General features: G+C 38.1%; 3 protein-coding genes across 4 annotated transcripts; 1 reads left to right on the top strand and 2 right to left on the bottom strand.

The window, feature by feature from the left end:
* The first annotated feature begins 3,577 nt into the window (after positions 1–3,577).
* Positions 3,578–23,648, top strand: LOC108679879 (organic solute transporter subunit alpha). Its single transcript, XM_018168614.2, has 6 exons — positions 3,578–4,240; positions 19,956–20,107; positions 20,583–20,824; positions 21,059–21,154; positions 21,780–22,051; positions 22,419–23,648. Exons 1-6 carry the CDS (start codon positions 4,051–4,053, stop codon positions 22,637–22,639), a joined length of 1,173 nt encoding a protein of 390 aa, XP_018024103.1. The 5' UTR covers positions 3,578–4,050; the 3' UTR covers positions 22,640–23,648.
* Positions 6,748–9,904, bottom strand: LOC108679878 (SET domain-containing protein SmydA-8). The gene is made up of 3 exons (XM_018168613.2): positions 9,043–9,904; positions 7,605–8,737; positions 6,748–7,342 (listed from the first exon to the last, which is right to left on the bottom strand). Exons 1-3 carry the CDS (start codon positions 9,093–9,095, stop codon positions 6,975–6,977), a joined length of 1,554 nt encoding a protein of 517 aa, XP_018024102.1. The 5' UTR covers positions 9,096–9,904; the 3' UTR covers positions 6,748–6,974.
* Positions 10,892–15,078, bottom strand: LOC108679876 (SET domain-containing protein SmydA-8). 2 transcript variants are annotated; one of them, XM_018168612.2, is made up of 5 exons: positions 14,950–15,078; positions 14,257–14,416; positions 12,571–13,715; positions 12,297–12,334; positions 11,126–11,187 (listed from the first exon to the last, which is right to left on the bottom strand). In XM_018168612.2, exons 1-4 carry the CDS (start codon positions 14,963–14,965, stop codon positions 12,312–12,314), a joined length of 1,344 nt encoding a protein of 447 aa, XP_018024101.1. In that variant the 5' UTR covers positions 14,966–15,078; the 3' UTR covers positions 11,126–11,187; positions 12,297–12,311. The 2 variants fall into 2 exon arrangements, with proteins under 2 accessions (XP_018024100.1, XP_018024101.1); XM_018168611.2 differs by lacking the exon at positions 12,297–12,334 and having other exon boundaries at positions 10,892–11,187.
* Positions 23,649–24,044: the final 396 nt, after the last annotated feature.

Genomic DNA, 24,044 nt, shown 5'->3' with positions numbered 1-24,044 from the left:
TTTATAGCTACGTTTGAGTGTCGTAGTTTTTATTAGCAATAATTTGTTAAATTCGATAGCAGCTTGTACAAAAAATTAAAGGACCATTTCTTGACGGACAACCACGCAAAAGTTGTTTCGCAATTATTAATTTGAATAGGTTTTCAAGAATGAGCATTTAGTATTAAATAATTTAAATTTTGCTCCCTCTGGGAAATGAAATTAGCTTCGGGAAAAAACCTTCAGGGATTTTTTAAGGCAATCCTGCACATCGATAAAACTAGCGGTTTTCAAAGTTTAGAACGAGATTTTACTTTTTTTAAGCCCAAACTCAATAGCATATGTACGTAATACGTATGCCTAAACAGTCGATCTATAAACTAGAATTCGTAATGAATTAAGCGCAAGTGCAGGTGCGTAGCCTTGTTTTCCATTCAACTTATTATCACTTGCCGTATACATGAGCTGACGCTTATCTGCAGCCACGCACACAATGCTGTTCTAATAACGACGTGATAAGGAGCTGTTTGCAAACGTCGATAAGCTTTCCTGCTAGCAAGGAAATAGAGTTGCACATGTGTTGAAAAAAGTGTTTATTTACAGAAAGATGTACCTTAACTAGCGTTTAAATAACAAAATTAAAAGTTGATAATAAGTAGCATAAAATTCTTTATTCCTCAATTGCCATGTCATTTTATCGAAACACGGCATGGTATTTTCGTTATGAAAAGTTATTTGTATTTTGCTGCCGTTGAATCATTTATTTATTATATATTTTCATGGCACAATGCTCACATGACCAGAACCTTTAATTTTCCACTATGAGAATATGATTTGCCTCTTATTCATTCAAAAGCTTTTAGCTCTTACATGAGTTTCATGTTCGTCAAAATTGTAATTAATCAACATTGGGGGCTAATTTGGAACAAAAAAATTTCGGTGTCATCTACCTTGTAAATATTTCGTAACTAATTATGGCTCAAAAATTTTTCAATAGCTCACAAAATTTATAGGTCAGTCGAAGTTGGTTGAGCTTATTATATATTATTAGTATATTATTCTATTGCGCCTTAGGCTTGTTATTATGCAGTGTTATATGATCATCTCATTCAGTTCAATTCACAGCCAATAAGTGTTTGAGTCATGAACTTATGCTGCCGATCAAGCTAATTGAGATTCGTTTCTTGCATGTACACATTCATGCCTAACACTTCGGTCGCAAGTCATCCTGAAGGCTGAAAGCTTTGGCCGTAAGTGACCTTGAGGACTTGATGCTACAGTTGCATATCACTCTGAGGATGAACAACTTTGGTTGCAAGCCACCTTATAGAGGTCTGGAGCTTAGGTTGCAAAGCCTGAAGCTTTGGTTGCAAGCCACCTTATAGAGGTCTGGAGCTTAGGTTGCAAAGCCTGGAGCTTTGGTTGCAAGCCACCTTATAGAGGTCTGGAGCTTAGGTTGCAAAGCCTGGAGCTTTGGTTGCAAGCTAGCCATAGACCTGAAAGCTCCAGCTGCACAGTTATACTGAGAGCAGAGAGCAATGATAGCAAGTCACTCTGAGGGCTTAACACTTTGGTTGCAAATCATATTGGGGCTTAAAGCTCTATACTATAGTCTCCATGGAAGTTTAAACCTTGGCTGCAAGCCCTTCAGGGTGAATTAATGATGCATGAAAGGAATTTAGATAAAATTTAACAATGATCAACATTCTTTTTTCTAACATTATTTATTTTCACTTCGCAAATTGGAATAAAGTCACTTCAATTTCACAAAATTTCTTTCTTGTACTTTAATGAATGAAACTTTTAATGAATAAGTCAGCATTCACATAATTCACACTTCCGAGGATGCATGGGACTCGGTCGCTCATATTTATCGTTCGTTAATAAATTTTAATTCAGTGATAACAGCATCGTTATCTCCTCATTAAGCGATAAAGTTGTCGCTCATTTCATGCAGTTTAAATTAGCTCGACCATTACTCGACATTCCTGAAATATTTGTAGAAGCTAAAAAATCATTTTTTTTTCGGAAAATAACAAAGTCAGTTTTAGAAATTGTTCCTTTTTTAAGAAAATAACATAACTAATACGATTACTTGAAACAATTAATTGTTTGTCATGAATATAACGAAGTATGTTAGTCCTTCGCTATATAAAAATAAAATTCGCAACATATTAGTCCTTCGCTAAACTGAAACTTCTATGTATCAGTTATATCTTCAATTTACGTTGAATTATTTAGCATGGTGCAGCATCCTAATTGCTGATTTTTTTTTAGCTGATTGTTTTTCAAGTTTTAGGAATGGTGAATTTATTAAATTGAGGTTCTTTATCAACGCGAAAAGAAGTTGTGAATAGTTTTATTGTTTGAAGGTAACAACCTTGAATCCATTCATTGATACTGCGTTTAATATTTGTCGCAATCATTAAAAGGCTTGTGCCATATTTAAGCTACCGAGAAGTTTTATGCAAATAGTTTGTTTACATTAGATACATGCATTTCAATCTGACGTCTCTGGCACTGTTGGTACGCGAATAATAGAAGACTTTCAAGTGCGGTACAATTAATCAGTTTGCCTCGTTGAAGTTGTGAAGCAGCGCATTGTCGTAAATAGAAATAGACTTATAGACTTGCTGTAAGAGTCAATATAATCTGTATTCTTATGTGTTGTCAATATTCATATGCCTTATATTCATTTTATTTGCCTTAGATTTCCTAGTGTACACCATGCAGTTCATACATACATGTTGGTCGTTGCTGAGGCGGCCGCTGTGATCTAGCCCATGTGTGGGGCTGTTGCCACACGAGATGGCCGAGTTCTCGCTAGCTTTGCTTGTCTATGACAGAACCAAGGACAGGTTCGATGTAAGGAACTCAAGTATCACTTGGCTTTACTTTATCCCATACTAAGCTTGCTCGTGCTACAGTATATCTCTATAAGGATTCGTCGTGCTATATGCCTTCTGGGCTTTTCAATAGAATATTTGGAAATATACATTTAAAAATAATATTTCTCTCTGTATAATTTGAGTGCACGTTATTGGACAGCACCGACGATGTCGTGGTCTGTCACTGGAGACTGAAATAATCCAAATCGAATCATTTTTAAACTTATTTTCTTTTCAATAACTAGAAATTTAATTTAGTATTTTTTACGATTGTATCCGCCTCGTATTTATGTTGCCATCTGACTAAACGCAATAAAAGGTTTGGATATAACATTGTAATCTGTATAATAGATTTAATGCGATTTGAATTTTTATCCATGCCAATAACTTCCGTGCACCGCACCGTAGCCCTAACGATATTAAATCGACGCAAGCCATAAAAATGCGCTGTAAATTTGTTTATTAATTTCATTGCTGAAGTCTGTCATGATTTACGAATATTTCAATACAGCATGTAATGATATATAATATGAAACGATTACCGTTAGCTTGCACTTTTTATGCTTATCATTATGAGTTTCCGGAGTTGCTCATCGTAAAGCAATAAATGGTGAGGAATTAGGTGCGGTGGCTCTGAGTCTCGTTGTAAATTTTGATAAGCGTCTACATAATAAAAGGCGTTCGCCGTAGCTGCATGCCAATAGCGCCTGGACCGCGACCGCTACCAAGTCGACTTTATTTCAATCGTTGGTGTTGTATGGGAGTTGAAGGAATACTAACGAGATAATTTCTTTCTGATTTAGAATTTTAACAGTATAGAGTTTAAATTTTACGGAAAAATTGTCTCCGATAAGGTAGACATTCTAGCGACCGAAATTTATTTCCGAGTGCAGTTGTCAGATCTATTTGATTAGTATTTTTACTTTGGCGAATTTAAATTTCTAGGAACAATTCCTCTTCAAAAAGTGTTGATTAATGAGTTTAGTTTAGTAAAGCCCTAAATTCAGTACGAGGTGTTCAAAAAAACTGTTCGTACTTTCAACTCACCGTCATGAATAAATTCTTGAAACCTGCAACAAGTTTGATGTGTGAAAACCTGAGATGTAATAAGCCTATCCTTGACGCCTAGACATACCAGTGAAATCAATTTTATAGCTCTAAGAAGTTTTCTAAATTCGGATCTATGAACATGGCGGGAGATACTAGTTCATCGTTCATTCCCCACTACACCTACAACCCGGTGATGGAAACCACGGAGCTCATGATCAACGCCACGCACGTGGTGCGGGCGGCCGTCCTGGACCCGATGATGGCCAGGGAATGCACCAAGGAGGTGCGAAATTTCCAGCCCAGCAACGCGCAATTCATTGAAAGTAAGTACAATGTATAAATTACTCATTTATTTTCTGTGCACAGGTATTAAATTTTGTAAATGTATTTACAGAATACAGAATGTATTTACTGTGTATCAACCTATTTTTTTAATACGGTGACATATTAAACGGATGAATATATTCAACCGAATACGTTTTCGAGTGTTTCAAGTTGAAGAAACCGAGTAAGCTCTCGCTCGATAAAAATTTCCGATTCAACATTTTTCTTTATGCAATATATAATGAAATTTCGTAAAATTAAATCGTAACTATGTATATAGATATATCAAATCAATTTAAATAACGCATATTGAATTTTTTATGTACATACGACGGCGTGTTCTACCGACCCATGTTCTCAGGCTTTTCAATTTTTAAAAGGTGCGACTCATGAGTGTTTGCTCCAGCCTCTGCAGACTCGTGTTTATTCTGGCATGTATGGGCATGGGAGAAAATTCCTCTGCAATTGGGAGCCACGCTGGCTTGGGTGACTTGGCATATCCTGCGTACGAAGCTAGAAACTTCTGTGGGTAGAGAATTGCATGCTAAATTAGTTTCGTGCTGGCGCTCTTTGTTCTGATTACGCAGATACTTCGAGCAGATACTTCGCAGATACTTCAATTTTACAATAAATTCTATACCTTCAACGTCAATCCTTCATTGCTGTTCAGAGAAATAAGTTTCATGTTGGTCTTTCTAGATCTTGAGCGCTATTAGCGATTGGGTTGACTCGATTGGGTATTTGACTCGACTCGAGAATGATGGATTTCGAATGCCATTTAAGCAACATTCATAAAGAAAAAAAGAATGTTTCAGGGTCGATGTATGTTTCCGTTATTTTGGTGTTGACATTTGAAACTATAACAGATTCAAGAACATGGCAGCAATAACGCCAGTCACTGTTCCGGGTGCGCTAAACGGAACTGCCGTTCCCTGGCTGCAAATTTATAATGTAAATTTGTATTTTTTAGGAAGATCCTAAAGAAATATTTGGTTATCCGTTTATTTCTGACATTTAATTTCCATAATTTCCAAGATTTCTGGATGAGAAGATGTTGAAAGTAGAGTTAGTGGTAAATTGTATCAATGATCGCGTTGATTCTGAGGCTCATTGATCAAGTGGGAGGAGAATGAGCTATTTGATGCGACCTCAACGTAATCGTACGGTTAATTAAGGCATATTTCCTCGACGAAGCTGCCATGAATAAAATAAGTTCCTCGTTAATCATATTGAAATGTCGTAATTTTTACAATTATTTACTCTCCTCTGGGTTGTATGCTCCAGCGTTTCCTGTGAGGCTCAGCATGCGTTTGCACAACGTCCAGGTGAGAGTGAGTCAGCTCTCCGGGTCTGTCACTCCATAGGCACACAATGACCGTTTGCATCCAAAGGTTGCACTGAGTACACTCAAAGAAATGAGTGAGACTTTGTTTAAATAGCACTTAACTTTTTTCCTTGTGTGAGTCATGCGGAGCCAGGTTAGAACGGCAAATATGTAACGCTTTTTGGATAATATTATATGATAAAGTTAAGTACAAGAGTACAACTCAAGGATGCCGACCATCTGCAATAATTTCCTAATAAAGTTGCTAGCGAGAAACCCGAATTGAATGTGCGTTGAGCTCCTGCAATGTAGGGTAACATGGGGCAGCGAGCCCACTGCGGGTCACGGGCCCATAGCGGGTTTCTCGCTAAGTATGGCAGATATTGGTCCGTGTTCTCTACCGCCGGTCGACAGTTTCACTGGGATGAAGTGTACGGATTTACGTTTTGCTAAGTGTTTGCGTTATTAAGTTCTTTTTAATAAATGAATGAATGTCATATTTTTTATTACATTTTTCTTATTTTTAACTGTAGAGTGTTGTTTTATCATTTTTAAACGAAAAATATGCAATTGTGGTAAAGGGACCAAGGGTGGGCGCCTTGCCCCAAGCCCATGGGCCCATTGCATTTTGACACTTTTTACAAAATAGTGTTTCATTAAAAATTTAATAACTCTATAGGCGTCTAATTCACATCATACATTCCTCATTAGTTGCACCTTTAAACAAAACAAAGAACCACCTCGTATCAATTAAAACTTCATCAAAAATTTAGTTTAAAAAAAGTGGGGGGCGCGCTGCCCCACGTTACCCTACGAGAAAATGTAACTGGCCATCTTTAAATGAATTTTCAACTTTATGAGGCTGCATGAATTTTATCGCAACCGAAACTATAATACAATTATTTGAAGCGTTGTATCCACTGAAATGTATTTGAAAATTCCATTCAAATTGAAATTTAACCAAATTTCTGTGTCGAGACCATGGATGAAACTATGGTCGAAACAATCACGCGACTTTTTTAAGACGCACTGACAATATGGTTCCAAACATTTTAAATCCAATTAAATCCTTTAAATTTTCCTAAAGAATGCTTGCTTAAATTGGCGCCCAATCTGCAGGTCCTGAATTGCTATAAATAAAACTTGTATAAATGAGTTTAGGTTAAAAAATCTCGTGATAAGTCAACATTGTTTGCACACAATGAGCCGCTGTGCCCAGCCCTGAGGCGGTAATTTTATATCCACTTTAAGATAAGATATTCTTGACTCAAATTGAACAGAACACTCATCCTTATCAGCCAGAATACTGATAATACTTCTGTCAATAGTAATAAATATAATTTATCGGCGTATAATACAGAAATTATCTTCTGAAACAAAACCATACGCAATTTCCTGTTAGTATGGGCTCATCGAGTGCACGACTCTTCATATTCGTCTACTTTTTTAACAGAAGTATCTTCAAAATCTCCAATTTCGAGTGAAAGATTATCTTCTTCACTCCTTCTCATTTGTGCTGTACCATACTCTTCATCAATGAGTTCTTGCGTTTGTTCCATGATCTCATCTAGTCTCCTTCGCTCCTTTTCCTCCATCATAATCCACTTTTCTTCAGTAGTATCAGGCGGTTCTAAACGTAATATGGCGCGCGCCTCGTCCAGCGTCCCGCGACACGCCGCCAGTTGTCTGAGCATCACAGGCCGCGAGATGCGCCCGACGTTGCAGTCCAACATAGCCAACTGTAGAGACACCGCGCCGAGGTGCAGCAGGGATATTCCTGTGCGGGACAAGCAATTATAATTTCGAGACCCCCATTTCTATTCCAGGTTTTATCCCAGTTTTTTGTTCCTTTAGAATCATCTTTAGCAAATAAAAAGTTTACTATTGAACACATGTTCACAGATAACTCAAAACTTAGAATGAAAGAAAAACTGGAAAATCAATTGAAAATGTGTCGGACACCAGCAAGCAAACGATATAAATCCACGGTCACAGGGTTGTCAATCTCGGCGAAGATCATTTTTTATTTAATGACTCACCTCGTCTCCTTGTCATTCCTGGCTCAATTACGCTGTAAATATCAATGATCCTCATCCAAAGTTGCTTTTTGAGACGCAATGCGTTAATTGAAGAATTTTGAGCGAGTGATTTGATGACATGCCCGGCACACGCGAGCCAAGTGTAATGGTTTCCGTGGCTTTTGCTGTGCACAAGCTTCAGTAGTTGCATGGCAGTACGGCAGTCATGGACCTGGTCTGCTTTGCCGTATAAAGCTTGAATACTCACACAAGTGTGCATAACCTTCGCTTGTTGCGTGGAATATTTGCAAGTTGTACACTTGTAAGATTTTTTCTTGTTAAATAACGGATCAACATATCCATTTTCACACTTTTCACACCTCAAGAACGAAAAATGAATGTTCATTTCTGTGCGGTCAATGCAGCGTTCACATCTGCACTTGAAATAGTAGGTATCGCTCAGCTCTCTCTGCCGTTTCCAATAAGGATCTCCTGTAGCAATGTAGCTGAAGAGAAGCGATTCGCCCTCCGATATTTCAACTGTGGAATGTACGAAAAGATGATTTGCTTTATCGGAACGCAAGTAAACAGAAGGCTTACATGAATGGTTAAGAAGGCTTATGGTTGGATAAAGTCCCCGTAAACTGACCCCTGATAGCGTTTTACTGCTAATGCAATTCGTCATGATCACTCCACGAACTCTGTGCAGAATATTTTCTTCGTGTTCCATAGGGCATACCTTCAGAAAATACTGCACAGCTGCACTGTGGTGCGGTTCGTTCTCGGCTTTTCGTTTCTGCCAATGACTTTCAAGGGCCATCAATTTTTCCCACATATCAGGGTCTTTTTTCCTCAAAAGGAGGAACCGTAAGATCAGGATGAGGTCGTACCTCGGAGTTGCGTCTGTGTTCACAGGAATCCCAACTCCTTTCGTATCCTGCGCTAGTACTGAACACTCATCCGCATGAGTAGGATGGTCAGCACAAGTTTGGGAGCACATGGGCCATTGACATCCAGGGCATCGGAACAACAAACTGGTGGGGGAGTGACATGCCAAACAAACGGGTTCCGAGAGAGCCGTAGGACCCAGCACTGCCGGGCCTTCCTGCAGTAGAAGGTAGCCTGGAGGGAGGTTCCTCGTAGACACAAGACTCCTGTTATAAAACACAACACAAAGATTGAATCTCCTTGGACGTATTTTTGCTATGCTAGGTGATGGCAACATAACTTCACAACTATTTTATAGGACACATGAAGCATTAGATTTTACTTGTTATTATCAAAATTCACAAACTCGAAGGAATTAAGAAGGCATAGTTTTGCAGCACTGCGAGCAGTTTTGAAATTTGAAAGTTACTTATCATACTATTTTGTGAAATAATGCAAACCTTGCTTTTTTATTCATATTCAACAGTATAATCAATCTTGCTACTTTGATACTACAAAAACTCTACCTCACCTGCCAGCCTCAGCCGTTACATCAATTCTGTACGGCGCTTCCACAGTCTCCATTGTTCAACCTCACACACTGCGTCGACGAATAAATAATCATCAGGATTACACTGACTTAAAAGTTCAGCTGTTTTTCACGCAGTTTTTATTTATTTCAGGTGCTATATTACCCTCAACTGTTCCTCCACTGAACTGAAACAATAAGCTGAACTCAATATATCAGTTCATGCAATGAAGTGATCGGACTGATGTTCCACTGCAACCCTGAACCACTCGCACTCACGGCTGTAACAGCAATATAGGTTCAGTAGCTGCTCGCGTGCCAATAGATGCTTGAGACGTCTGAGGCATGCAGAGCTACGCATGTTGGGCCCGGTATTTGGCACAGCTCGACGATATTATTTGGATGAGTAATTTGGTAATTTTCACCCCAAGCAACGCAAAAGAATGCGAATAATAGTAGAGAATTATTATTTTAATTTTAGATAAAGAGTATCAACGTGAACTTTTTGGTACATTCAAGTCACCTGTTAAACGATATGTACAATTTGTAATTCATGGTACATTTGTCTTTTCATTTGTCCAAAACCAATGTACGTCTGAATTTTTCTGTCGTTCAGGGCTCTAGGCAAACAAAATGACGGTTGAATCATGTATAGTTAAAGTCAAGTCCTGAATTATTTCGCCCATATAAATTTGCTATGGAAGCATAATAAATTTATATTTTAGTTGTGCAACTTAGTTCGTGCGACAATATGCAGAGAGACCATAGATGTTTACCAAAGATTTTCCCTATGCGCTAATTCCAATGTCGCATGTCAGCAGGTGTCGCTCATTTGAATTTTTCAGTAACGTGTAAAAAAATTTGAAAAGTTTACACTGGGAAAATAAATTATGAAATTTTAAGACTTTAACACTTCATATCCATTACAAATATTTTTCCCTTACTTCTACTTAAGTCTACAATCAAATTAGAAAACCTTGTTCAGTCTCAGAAAAAAACGATTTTGTAGACTAGCCACGGCTAATTTGTTCAAAATTGCCTAAACACGTTATTCTGAAAGTTATCAAAGTTTTTACAATAATTATTGGTTAATTAGAATCTCGCACAATTAATTCGGTTCACAACAAGTGAATATATACAAGTGTTGTAGTTTATACCTTAATATTCGAAAACTAAATATCTGACACGCTGATATATGTAAGGAACACTAAAGCTTAATTAGACAACCGGTGCATTTAATTTCTGTGTTCTCCAGGTGTAAAGAATAGGAGTCAAAACACCGGAAGAAAATGTTGAAATTTTTTCCATCAATTAGGGTTGTTATGATTTATTTCATTAACTGTAAATTATCTACTTCTTTATAGAATTTAATTTTTGCGAATGAAATTCACGAATCTTTGAACGGTTAATATATCTTTTTAGTTGGTACAAAAGTAATTTCTCAAACGGAACACAACAAGAAAGATGAAGCTGATTTATTTCTAAATTCACCTGCATATTTATTTTGCCAGGCTAAAGCTAGCCGACAGAGACGAATTAATTCAACAGCTACTTAGCGTGAATGTCAGTGTTGGATAGATCTGATCTCCAAAAGACAGGTCAAGAAGAATCACAAGAATCGGCGACTGCCAAACTTGGCCTATTCTTCACGGCAAATGTTGCTATGCAATTCTATGCTTTTTCAATACTGATATGAATCATGTCAAGTGAATTCGCGCACCAAATCATTATGGTAGCTGGAAGTGTCCCTCGTGAATCAAGTCATGAAAAATTCAAGAATCGGCAACAGGCCATGGGCCTATTTCTTCAGTGCCGACACTTCTATTATATTCTATGAACAAGAATCGGCAACAGGCCATGGGCCTATTTCTTCAGTGCCGACACTTCTATTCTATTCTAAGTGTTCCGTGCCCTCCTGGCAGCTTCGTTCCATGGCTTCTATTTCATCGTAGACACTCGTGATGCTGTAAAGCCAGTGACGCTCCCGCGACGTCTTCGGCTCCAACTGAAAAATACGTTGAGCCTCCAGAAGGAATAGCTTGGCCTCCTGAAGTAAGCTTGGAACGCGTGGCAAGTATATTTCTTTCTCGGCGATGCCTGACTTGACCACTCCATTGATTGTGGCTCCGAGGTTAAACAATACCATTCCTGCTCGAACACAGGCATTAGTATTAGAATTTTATTTTGTGTTCCGAAGAAAATTTAAGGCATGAAAATCAATCATCAAATCGCGCCATGTGCTGATAAATTTAATTTTAGCTTGTTTCTGAATTTGCATATGTTGTGTTTATTTCGTTCGCCGAAGCACGAAGGAGAATTATCTATTAATATCCAGCAAATTGGATTTTCACGATTTCCAGACGATGGAAAATAGATGCCAGTGACTCTACAATGCACAAGCCTGCTGCAAATAATCAATACGACTTTAAGCCTGAAAAAATGGCGTCACATTAGCTGCTCAGTCGGTCGACCTACTTAAAAGGCATCACATATTAGCATGGTTGTTATTTCCTAAAATACTTCTTTCGAATTTCATCAAGAATATTAACGGAAATTGTTCAAATCGTGAGTGGTTGCACACAGCTGCTGGTATGCAAATAATTTGGCTTAAGAAATTCATAACTATTTTATAAAAATCAAATCAAAGCACGTAGATGTCCTTTCTTACGTCCATACTAATAAATGAAACGATTAAATTACAAAGAGCAAATAATTAGAACTACTTTGTGCAGTCCTTCCATGCACAATGAAAAAAAAAATAAAATTATAAAACATGGGCGGTTATGGCCTCAGCAGTGCAAGTGGATAAAACGTCAGTCAAATAAATTCCTGGTGATTCTCTCGGGAATTTTCACTCTTTAATTTGTAAATTATTTTAAATACACGCACTCTACAGTTCATTAAAATCTCAAAACCCCATCTATTATGAAGTCATCTTGCCTTCTAATAAGGGAACCAATTCTATATAAAATTAAAACTTCGAACGACCAAAAAAACGCCTGATGAATCACCCTTTCGTCTCGAAATAGATCGTTTCAAAATCAAAATGACCTGTTGTGAGTATTTAGCTGACGGTATTTCTAGCGCAACGACTGTTCAGTCTCATCGAAAAAGTGCAAATCGTTCACAATTAGTTGAATTCTGGTTGGGTTGAACAGGGGATTCAAAACATATTGATTGAAAACAATTTGTTTTTGGGAATTGATCACAGTACGCTTGTTTCTGAGATGCAAAGGGTGAAGCAAATGAAACCTTACCAATTGGTTGTTCGATCACTTAAGAAACTTCGATCGCCCTGCAAGAAAAGAGGTACTAAGCTCATCACAATTAAGTATTCATAATAAAAATCGCTTACTTTACGCAACCAAAACCATTTCGAAGTCACACACTGCAAGCGCTTGAACTTCGTTCTTACTGGAAAAAATGAGTTGCTTAATATTGCTGAGTAATATATTAAATAAAAATTAAGTTTCTTCAAGAAGGAATAGTCATTTACACGTTTAATTTTTCACAAATATAAGGCAAGCTTACCTCTTCGTCTGGTAAGGCCAGGCTCCAACTTGTCGCAGATCTCCAAGTGGTTTTCCCATATTTCTTGGCGCAGCTTGAAAGTTACGTAGTTTTCACCTTTAATTTCTCTAAGCAAATTCTGGGTGAACTGCAGAGGAACATAATGCAGAGGATGGAACGAATCGTGCATTCTGTCCACGTCCTTATTAAGCTGCTTTACTGTTCGCTTCCCGATGAAATCACTCATGTCGATGCGATTCAACCAGTCTGACACCTCTTGCAAAACGTCTATCAGCTCGTAACGAAGGCCACACGTTTCACAAATCCACCAATTTATACTACCATTTCCAGAAGGAAGCATGAATGATCGTCTACAATCGGGGCACCTAGGAGATGAAAAGTATGTCCCAAATTCAGTGGGGTCCGAGCACCTTTTACACTGACACTGAAATTTATAAATTTCGCTTAAATATTTTTGACGTTGCCAAAGAGGTTCCATGGTGCCTGTATACGAAATGCAAAGCTGCTCATTTTTTTGAATTGTGACGGCAGCACGAGCTGTGATCTCCCCGTCAGAATTCGAACTGATATGAATATTGGGGATACACGAGTGGTTGAAAAGACGAAACTGGGGGTATAGAGCCCTCAGTGAAGTTCCCTTGTCGCTTTTAAAAACCATGCAATTTGTCATGATGACTCCTCTGACGTGGTGAATCTCATCTTCGTCAAAGCCACATTTACAAACTTCAGTGAAATACTTAACAGCAGCTGCATGGAATGGATCATTGTCTTTCTTCCAAATCTCTTTGTGGCTTTGCATTGCCATTAAAACCTTCCAGGACTTTGGATCGGTCTCTTTGAGCAGCAGTCCTCGAAGAAGCATAATTAAATCATAGCGAGGAGTCTGGCCGATGTGTTGCGGAATTCCAATTCCAAGTTCATCCTTAGCTAGTACATCACACTCTGCCCAGTGAGACTTCGAGTTTGCACAGACCTTGCTGCAGACAGGCCACTTGCAGTCCGGACACTTGCTGAAATCCTCTTCGGTGATAGCGGAATGGCAGCCGAGACAAATCAAGTCGGAGTAAGCGACTGGGCCAACAAGGATGGGATTCTCGGAGAATATCAGATTCCCTGGCAGGATCAAACAAGTGGCTGCCAGGTGCCTGAAAAAATACAAATAGATTATTACAGAAACTAACATGCATTTATATTTTTTTAATCAGTAAATTCTATTTGAAGCTACAAGGAATGTGCGAGCAATAATATTATGAATTAACTAATTTTTATACTTCTCGAGCATGAAATGCAATATCTTAAGCTTTAAAGTTTCGAATGCTTTCATGTGTGCATAATAAATCACCAACAGTATTCTCCACACGGAGTACTGAAAGATACGAGTATTCATATCTCACTCACAGGGAATACTCTTAAATATGCAGATAGTCGCATTTCATTTACCGCGAGTACGCAAAATTCCATATCAGTTACGGGGAATGCTTCTAAAATGTTCATAGTACTCCTTAAATATTCTCATTTTACACACAGGGAGTGCGCATATACATTCTTTAGCGTAATAACAGGTCCATTTGTCATGCCTTACAGCACGCTCCTTTACAGTCTCAAAACGGACTTGCAATAAGTTAATGTTTACAGATTTATCAATTTGAATTCAGACATATTTGTGCAGTTTTATAAGAGGCTCACTCTCCCAGGTCGGGGGAAGACACCGAGGTGTAGTTTTTACAAAGATCTCTGTGATCGCCGCTGTCGAGTCTCTGATGGTCGCGGCTGCAGTAGCACGCAGCGTGACATCTGCCACACTTCAGGGCTCCTGGAGCTCCACAATAGTTGCACGCATCCATGGCTGAAATGATACAGCTAGAAAGCAAAATAAACATAAAGATGATTGTTGTAGACAAATTCAGATATTTCCACAATAGTTGCACGCATCCATAGCTGAAATGATACAGCTAGAAAGCAAAATAAACATAAAGATGATTGTTGGAGACAAATTCTGATATTTCCACAATTATAGTTGCACGCATCCATGGCTGAAACGGTACAGCTAGAAAGCAAAATAAACGTAAAGATGATTGTTGGAGACAAATTCTGATATTTTCTTCTAAGTATGGATGAGAAAGCACTTGTTCGGTTTCGGCAAGTAATTCTTTTCCATTTCAATGCAATGCAATGATATATGTATGTATTCAAATATTTTGGTGGCATTGAAAATATTGACAGCATAAATTAAATCACAACTAAAATTAAAAATAATAAAATTGAAGCATTGCTCCACAATACCATTAAATAAAGGCGCGCTAAGAAGTTTGATCAAATTCTCAACAAATATCGTAGTTATATGCGGAAATACACAACGGCAGTAGGTGCATCCTCTACCTGTTGGAGTCGCCATGAAAATTTCCTATGACAAAGGTGTGGCGAGTGAAGATCAGTTGGCTATCAGAGACTGCGCCAGTAAGTAGCGAGCATTGTCACGCCCAAGCCACGACTGACCTGACGCTACGTGATGCGGCAGCGACAACAAGTGCAGCCACCACCTGCTGTTGCTGCTGACGCTACGTGATGCCGCAGCGAGAACAAGTACAGCCACCACCTGCTGTTGCCGCTGACGAACAGTGCATCATGAACTCTTGCACTGAAATCATTGCCATTTGAAAAATATTTATATCCCATTTAAAAATGTTGATGAACACCCAAAACTTTTCAAGCAAGTGGATTGTTTGTATTACCAGATCCTTGCTGTCGAAGCTCGCTACACTGGCTACCCAATTCAGCATTTTAGGCGATGTCATTGAGAGCGACCACAATTTGGCTCCATTTCCTCACGCGCGGCGAACTCAGTGCACCACGCAGTGATTCACCACACCCACAATTCGTATTTCCGCATTAATGTGTATTACTCATCGGGTTTTGTAGAAGATCTTCGTCTCTAGGCTTTATGATGAAGGCTTATGCGCACATGATGAATGATACTGTATCTTACTATTTGCCACGAATATACTCTTGTAAGTTTAACAAAGAAAAGTAGCCGAACGTGTGCATTATAACGAGCTCATTTCTTTCAAGCATTTCTCAACAGACATAGCGTATAAACTATTTACTCATAGAACAAATATATATCGCATAATAAATCACACTGTGATGGCCTAGAACAACGTTAACGAGACAGGCATCAACGTCAAGGGGTCACCCCCGTCAGAAGACACTCAAATTGCACCGTTTTGCAGCTATCGGTGCTTTGCGCTCGTTGTTCATATATGTTATAAATGCAAAAGGTCAATATTTCAAAATATGCTGGATTTTCCCAAACGAATTTACTTAACGTACTTACCTAAACGGAAGATTAACTTTTGAAGCTGAAATATTAATACTCAATAATTTTCTTATGTCGTTTTTATCGGTTTCCAAGACATCGGATGCCAAGATGATTTCTCGACTTTTCACTACTCATCTTTTCGCTACTCATCTTAAACTTTTTCATTCCCAAATTAAGCTTAACCTGGTGTCATATTTTTACCCATGCGAAATTCCGTACAATATTATCAGAAAAAGATATTGCCTGATCAGTTAAATACTTGTCTTGATCATCTCCATAGCCATGTTTTTATGAGAATTTTCTCTTTATTGGCAAAGCTTGTTTACCTAACATGGTAAATGTTTGTGGGCTGTCACTTGCCGGGCGCGGAAGTTTTTATGTAGTCTTCGACTTAGAGTTGATCTGCAAGGAATGACCTCGCAATACATATTTCATGTAAATCTCATTAATTAACTGTCAACTGCCGATATTAGCGCAAGGATCTTTTTCGCGAAAATTTTTCACAAATTCCATAAATTGGTAATTCCTAATTATTTGGGTCTAAAAGAATATATGAGAATTATGTACCAGTCTAGCTCAACCATACAATTTTTCGTGTGTATAAAATAACTAACAAGTCTTAGATATTTAATATTAAGTCACATAAATCCTTACAAAATTACTTGTCAATTGTTGTCATTGTCTCATTGCGAATGTGAAATTAATTATCATGTTCGAATCATCAGGGTAGTAAATTTACTATGAATTCCAAGCCGGTCTTTTGAATGCATTTCTTAATTTGCTGGGAGCTGCTTTTCCCTGCAATTTAGCTCCTATTGTTCGGTTGATGACAAAAGATTGTTTGTTAATTTTGAGGATTTACCAATAAACAAAGCTCCTTGGGAACACAAACGGATACAACCGGGTTTTTTTCATGCTTAACACCAATACTTCGTGTGCAGAAATCTTATGAGCTCTACTTGATAATCCTGTTCGAAAGCACAATCATTAAACTACGCACGAACATTATGATGGTAAAAACAATAATAATGATAAACGAACATATATTTTAGCAAATTTTGTTTCGTAGGCCGAATACTTCGTTTCGATGATCGACCAAGTTTCGACGATCGTTTACATATCGACGAGCTAGTTATCTTTAACCCGTACTTCATAAAGATCTATCGAAATATATTGCAATTAATAAGTGTTAGTAACCTGGATTTTCTTTTTCAGTCATCGACATATGACATTTTCTTGAAATTTTTCCCTAATAAAATTGCGCACAAAATATCCTCCACAGGTGTTTCACTACATGCAAGCGTTATTTTGCCCAACGCATGCAAGGCCAGCTAGCCGAGTTAATCTGACGGTATGATGCTTCCGCATGCCACCTCCCATTCAGATATTATATTTGTTTCATTATTTCTTGTATTGCCTGCCACGGTTTGAGAAGACTTTAAAATCAGGTGCAAAAATCCTCATGATACGCTGATTTCTTGAGCGCAGCTATAAGCAGCTGAGGGTGAATGAGAACGCATCTCCACTGTACTGCGCCATTCCCAATACATAGAATAACAAATACCTTGTTGTTGTTATGTGTGTCATGCTGATGCGCCATTCCCAATACATTGAATAACAAAGACCTTGTTGTTGTTATGCATGTCATGCTGATGCGCCATTCCCAATACATTGAATAACAAAGACCTTGTTGTTGTTATGCATGTCATGCTGATGCACCATTCCCAATACATTGAATAACAAAGACCTTGTTGTTGTTATGCATGTCATGCTAATGCGTAATTCACAGTACATTGAATAACAAAGACCTTGTTGTTATGCATGTCATGCTGAAGCGTCATTCACAATACATTGAATAACAAATATATGTTGTTGGTGTGCATAACCTGATAATGCGAACAAAATGAATTCATTAATATATTGTCTATGTATAACGATTTTAATAATAGATTATTATGCATGAGGGAATGGTTAATTTAGGAAAAAAATTATTTAAATTTCAGTGAGTGCTTTTTATCCACGACTTCAGAGTTTGTTGACGTTCAAGTCAATATAAATTTGAAGGTTATCTTAATCAAGAATCCTTAAATTGACTTTAGGTGCATCTATCGAACGCATTATCGCCAGTTCGGCTTACCAAAGGCTCAGCTTGAGAAATTATTTTACTGAAATTTCCCGCCAGAAGTTCACGTCGGTCGTAAGGCAACAGCTGTCGAGAGGCGTAGCTGAGGGAGATGAGCTTTGAAACGATCTGAAGGACATTTATAGACGACGATGTTAGTCGTCTATAAATGTCCTTTATAGACGACGATGTTCGTCTCTGGCAACTAATGATTTCGGGTACTTATTCGACGGGGGAAACGGAGAACGCTGCTCAGAATGTTGATACCGTCTATTTGAGACGTAAATAGCTACATTTTGCAGTTCTAAACAAGTTTTCAGGCTTGAAACTATTCCATTAAATGAGATTTTGAGATGTTTTGCTACCAGTCATTTTCAATAATAAATGTGTAGATCTTTATTGAAACGGAGCTAAGAATATACCCACGATCAGTGCAAGTTGATGAATTTATTTCTCAGCTGAGGATTAACCAATCTTATCATAGATTCCATGAATGTACCGAAAATACTTTTATTATAGAGTTCATGCGATCACTCTTGATAGTTAAACATGTCTGCCTATTTACATGCATGTAATAATTTACAAAAACGTGGAGCGAAAGTATGCACCAACGTGCGGCATTTAATGATTGTTAACGCAATCACCTCAAGCAGCCAATAACGATAAGCCGATGTTCATTGCCTTAAACAAGGCGCTGCCTGCCGCAGCTGCTCCGAACGGTTATTTATACCAAGTGCGCGGGTGTAATGCCAGGGTGCGATGCTCGTTCTTTCTTTGTGCTTCGCGCACATTTATTTTCCTTCGAAATTACGATCACAGTATGAAAAAACTACCTACGTACATGTATGTCGTTCCAGTACTAAATGAAAACTCACAAAATATCTTGAATTGACGATAGTGGAAAATATTTATTTTTTGTTAAAAAACTTTTACAGTAGATATACAGCGTCAGAATTTTGAAAAAAAATATGGAAAAAGATCAACCGTCGTTTTTTGAACGCGGGAAAAACGCCTTAATTTACCAGTCCTCTAGCTATGCAGACTAATTAAGTCGTCTTCCTGCATATAAGAAAACTCCGGGAAAACAACACACGCATATTTCTTCGGCAAACCGGCCGTCTTCAAAATTAACTGTAGAGTTAGGCAAAAAAGTTTTACGTACTATTTAAGCATATGTTGCACATCGCAGGAATCCGCACTTTGCAAGACGCAAGCTGACATATCTGAGACTAAAAAACCTCATATTTTCGAGCTTAATATTGACGGGACTGATATAAGAACAACTCATTGACTACGCATACAGGAATAATTTGAATGCTAGTGAAGAGCCTGAAAAATAGCGTGCCAAAAATTTAGATTACGATCAAATTTTAAGGAGGAATATATAACAGATAGCCGATGAGATCTGAATACCAACACGATGCCCAGGCATTACCGTGTCTATATTGATCTCGATTAAACGCCGTGTTGGCTTGGGCAGTCAAACTTGTTTTCTCTCAGGGTTCACTAATGTACTCGACGACGTTGGTTTATAGAAAAATAAAATCGGTTTAAATACTGTCACGTTCAAACCACCTTGCTTGGAGACTGCCCTTCTTGGCTCCCACTTTGTTTATTTGTACTGCGCTTGCACTGACCAATAAATCTGGTCAGTACTAGAGTCGCTCATTCTTTTTACTTTCGAAAATACACCGAAGTTCTTGTGGGGCAATTCGTGCATGCCACTGATGCTCCAACTCCCGAGGTTCATTAGGTGCTTCGGGGGAATTTCATTCGCCCATTTTTATATTTTAATTCATGCATGAATGTTTCTTGAATTCATTTTGTGTTCGAGATTATTACAACTTTGCTGATCTGAAACAAGCAATAATAGTGATACAAAATTTCACTGATGTCGTAAATTATAAACGGTGAAATTAACTTAGTTTCTTCCTTCTTTCACAGTTCTGGGACCTGCTGGCTATGTGATGATGGCGATGGCAGGGATCGGACTCCTCATTCTCATAGCTGTATTTATCGACACAGTCCTACGCATGCAGAAAGTCGTCCGTCGCGAACACAAGTCCTGCGTCACGTTCGTTCTCTCCGTCTACCCGGTGAGATTTTAATACAAATTTACGGGTCTTTGTTGGGTGGGGATTTCCATGAATATGAGGTTTAAATTCCAATTCAGAAAATAATAGTTCCTTGGATTTGTGTCATCGACTGTGGACGCTTGAAACAAAGGAAATGACTAAAATATCCATAATATAAAATTACGCGAAATACGTACTATGTCACAAACTCAACATCCAATTTGCAAGCCAGTTTCAGCGTCACTAATAAAGTTCAGGGAAATGGTTCCTAATTCATTCCCAATAATCCATTTTGCTAACAATCAAATTTTTTTCAGTAAACGAATCTTCGATCGCAGGAAGTCTTTAGCCAAACAAACTTCGGCTCGAAATTAAATCAAATTTTCACAGGCTATCAACTTAATTATACGACCATTAATTCGATGCCATTATAATTGTTCAAGTTGCTGCACACGAACAGCACTGCGTATGAAGTATTAATGATTTATTCCCACAGGTACTTGGCTTATGCACCTTCCTCGGTATTCTATTCCCAAAAGCGGACAGCGTGATGGATGTTTCATCTCAACTGTGGTTCGCGCTCTGCATGTTGCAGTTCTTCAAACTCACTCTTGTTTATTTCGGCGGAGAAACTAAATTTGTGCAGTCGCTTGAAGGAAAAGTTCTTCCGTGGAGGGGCCCTCCGTGCTGCTGCTGGCCCTGCTGCTGGCCTTTCTGTCCTAAGCGACCTGTTAACAAGTAAACAAAGTTCCATCTTATTCCTCCATTACATGCATTCGGTTTTGTACAAGAAGTAATATTCATTGTTTCTATGAAACGCGAAAAAAAAATTTGTTTGCATGGATTAGTCATGTGAGAGCAGTTTTTGTTTCAGTATAATATTAAACTTCATTTCATATTAATAAATTTCAACATATTTAACTTTCAACGCATTAGAACTATATTAACTTCTTTTTGTTGATGACTTTGCAGACGGCAAATTCGGTTCATAAAGCTCCTGCTGTACCAGCACCCGATTGTGCAGAGCATGATGACCATCATCGGCATCTCGCTTTGGAAGGAAGGATTGTAAGTCATTTGCTGGAATATTCTCGGATACTTCTAGCAAAAGATCTCGACCTTGATCGAGGAAAGTATTCACTAAACTTACAATCTCTTAATCAGTTATTCTTTCGAGACTTCGTTAATCATTATCGCACATAGTGTAATAATGATTCCCATCATTCTTCTATCAAAATAATGTGCATCATGAAAGGACATGAAGAAGCCCTCATCAAATCAAGAATTATAATATCTAAATCTGACGTAATTTTTTCAATTTTAAAGCACTAAGCGATTTTGATGTAGTATTCCATAATACATTTTTATGATGCAATCAAAAATCATTGAACTTTGAACATCCCTTCTTTTATTTTCCCAGCAATGATAATAACTCCTAAAAATAGCAACATTAGGTAGAATAAGGTTCGTGCAGATATGCTAAATGGGATTTTCTTCAAAAGTCATTTTAAAGAAATCTATACTCTAAATTAAACAATAGGTACAGTTAATTACCCTGTACTATGGATTAATTCATCTCACGAATTAATCTTAAATTAAGAATTAAAATCAAATAAATTTATAAACTTTGTGTTCTTGTTTACTTCTCTTATCCTACAATGAACACAAATGATTCATCCTGACTTCAACACAGGTACTCATTCGGAGACTTCAGCCCGTACAAAGGCCACGTGTACGTCTTCACGATCACCACGACGTCGTTCCTGCTCGCCCTGTGGGCCTTCATCGTCATGTTCAAAGCCTCGATCCCTGAGCTGCGGCGCTACCACTACGGCCGCAAGATCCTGGTCTTCCAGCTGTGCCTCGTCTTCCTGAGATTCCAGGCCCTCATCTTCGGCGTGATCCTCCTCCCCGCCGGCGCCATCCCCTGCGTACCGCCCATATCGCCTAAAGTCTACGCCAATAGTAAGGAAAATATTTCCTAGCTTCCTTTTCAGTGCGTTTAATATAATTTTTATACTGCTGAGCATTTGGCGGCTTCTGTAATGTAATTGTATGCTTTCTTCTCAACACGGTTAAAATGAGCTCTTTTCTATCGTGCAGTTTCGTTCTCATGGAATGAGGTGGTGTATTTTTCATTCAAAATAATCAAAAGTTTCATTTGCTACTGTGAATCTGCCTTTAATTGTTTAAAAAAATCCCACCCTAAATGGGTAGTAATAACTTTTCCCATGTTTATAAGTACTTCCTGCGTGAATGCCAATTGAATATTCATTCCTAATTAAATGAACCTCACGCACTCTAATTATTTATCGCTGTATTTTTTCGACAGCAATTCTGTGCTGTCTGCTGATGGGCCAGCTGGTGATCCTGTCAGTGTTGGCACGCTTCATCTACCTGCAGCCTATGCCTGACATCGACTCTGATCAAAAGGTACCACAATCGCTGGAAGACCAAAAGTTGCGGCTTGCGGAGACTGAAAACGGGAACATCGCAAGCAACGACACCGAAGAGTTCCTCGCTGTACAACAGTTATCACAGGAGACTGCCTGAGAATAGTGATAGTAATTCTTTTGTACATTATAACTACGTGACGCAAAATGCTACGAATTTTTCTTTCGAACGCTTTAAGGTTTTGTTATTTCGGACTAATTTTTCTGTATGCTTTCATTAAATGTTTAGCCTTTTATTAAACTAGCTATAATGGCGACGTCCTTCACACAACAATTTCGCATAAATTTATTTAATACGTACATCATAGCAAACTTAAAATACTAGGTGTGTGCTCACCAACTCATTTAATATTTGCAAATACATCAATTCAGCGCTTCACCTAATATACTGTTGTCTGATTTATTGTAATTGAGCACCTATTATAGCTTTATACTCGTTTCCCAGTAATGATGTTAATTGCAAAGAAACATGCGCACATCATACACATTCCAAAGGAGGTTAAGAAGTTAACATAGGTGCGATTGTTGGGAAAAATACACTGACGATGAGCGACTGCTTTCCGAAACAACCTAAAGGCGCATTACGTGTCAAAAGTAGTCTTGCATTATTTATGGACAAATGTCTGTGATTTGTAGTTCTAATTTATTGAAAAACCTATTTTTATTCCATTTTAGCTTTATATATGCACGTAAGATTTTTTACATAACCTCAAGTGTTTACGGTAAGTTAATAAAATAAGTGTGATGCCCATTATATTTATCGAGTAGTTCCGAAATGTTCTAGAAAAAATAAAATTCACAATCACAGTATATTACCTTACTTAGATTTATATTGTTCCTTGTTGAGTTTTAATGTATCAAATTCCGTTAAATAGTGTCATGAAAGACAAAAATTTAATGGTATTGTGGAAATTTAAATTCTTGTAAATACCACAACTTTAGTTTCAAGCGTTTTCATCCATTTTACGAACGAACTAACGGCTTTTGCCACATATTTCTATTTTCTGACGGATTTTTTTTTTAAATATTCAAACGAAAATCGGGCTATGTTCATATGTAAATATTGAAAGCGTTTTCAGCGCCATGTTGTGAATAAACAGTACATGTTATTGAGAGCCTTCATTTTCCTCATTTGAAATCAATTGGTCATCATAATTTTCTGAAAGCGTCAAAATCACAGTCATATGTGCGTGTGTGCGTGTGAAGACGGTGGTTTGACATTTACCTATTTGGAAAGATGATCCCTGGAATATTTAGCAAGAGTGATGTCGGCGCCATATAGGTAAATGTGGTCTGTCACCGATTCCAGACATCGCCAAATTCTCACAGCTTGCTGGTATAGCCAAACCTCAAGTCACTGATTCAATCTTGCTCATCTCAACCACTCGGCCACCTCGCTGATTGTGACCAGAACTGTCACAGGAAGCTGTGATCGAACCTGCAAGTACCCGGGTACTCTGATCTGTCACTACTTATGTTGGTCGTATTGAAACCGCCACTACAAG

The sequence above is a fragment of the Hyalella azteca genome, unplaced genomic scaffold (genome assembly GCF_000764305.2).
Source record: "Hyalella azteca isolate HAZT.00-mixed unplaced genomic scaffold, Hazt_2.0.2 contig11639, whole genome shotgun sequence".
NCBI lineage: Eukaryota > Metazoa > Arthropoda > Malacostraca > Amphipoda > Hyalellidae > Hyalella > Hyalella azteca.
The sequence above is the reverse complement of the archived record's forward strand: the minus strand, read 5'-3'. Positions and strand labels throughout refer to the sequence as shown.

What these genes read in the sequence shown, in the direction of transcription:
- LOC108679879 (XM_018168614.2), top strand. Translation starts at nt 4,051, where the DNA reads ATGAACATGGCGGGAGATACTAGTTCATCGTTCATTCCCCACTACACC. An exon ending in CAACGCGCAATTCATTGAAA is followed by an intron (nt 4,241 to 19,955) that starts GTAAGTACAATG and finishes CTTCTTTCACAG; the next exon opens with TTCTGGGACCTGCTGGCTAT. An exon ending in TCGTTCTCTCCGTCTACCCG is followed by an intron (nt 20,108 to 20,582) that starts GTGAGATTTTAA and finishes TTATTCCCACAG; the next exon opens with GTACTTGGCTTATGCACCTT.
- LOC108679878 (XM_018168613.2), bottom strand. Translation starts at nt 9,095, where the DNA reads ATGGAGACTGTGGAAGCGCCGTACAGAATTGATGTAACGGCTGAGGCT. An exon ending in GTAACGGCTGAGGCTGGCAG is followed by an intron (nt 8,738 to 9,042) that starts GTGAGGTAGAGT and finishes GTTTTATAACAG; the next exon opens with GAGTCTTGTGTCTACGAGGA. An exon ending in AGGAATGACAAGGAGACGAG is followed by an intron (nt 7,343 to 7,604) that starts GTGAGTCATTAA and finishes TGTCCCGCACAG; the next exon opens with GAATATCCCTGCTGCACCTC.
- LOC108679876 (XM_018168611.2), bottom strand. An exon ending in TCTTCCCCCGACCTGGGAGA is followed by an intron (nt 13,716 to 14,256) that starts GTGAGCCTCTTA and finishes GTATTTTTTCAG; the next exon opens with GCACCTGGCAGCCACTTGTT. An exon ending in TGGCCTTACCAGACGAAGAG is followed by an intron (nt 11,188 to 12,570) that starts GTAAGCTTGCCT and finishes GTGTTCGAGCAG; the next exon opens with GAATGGTATTGTTTAACCTC.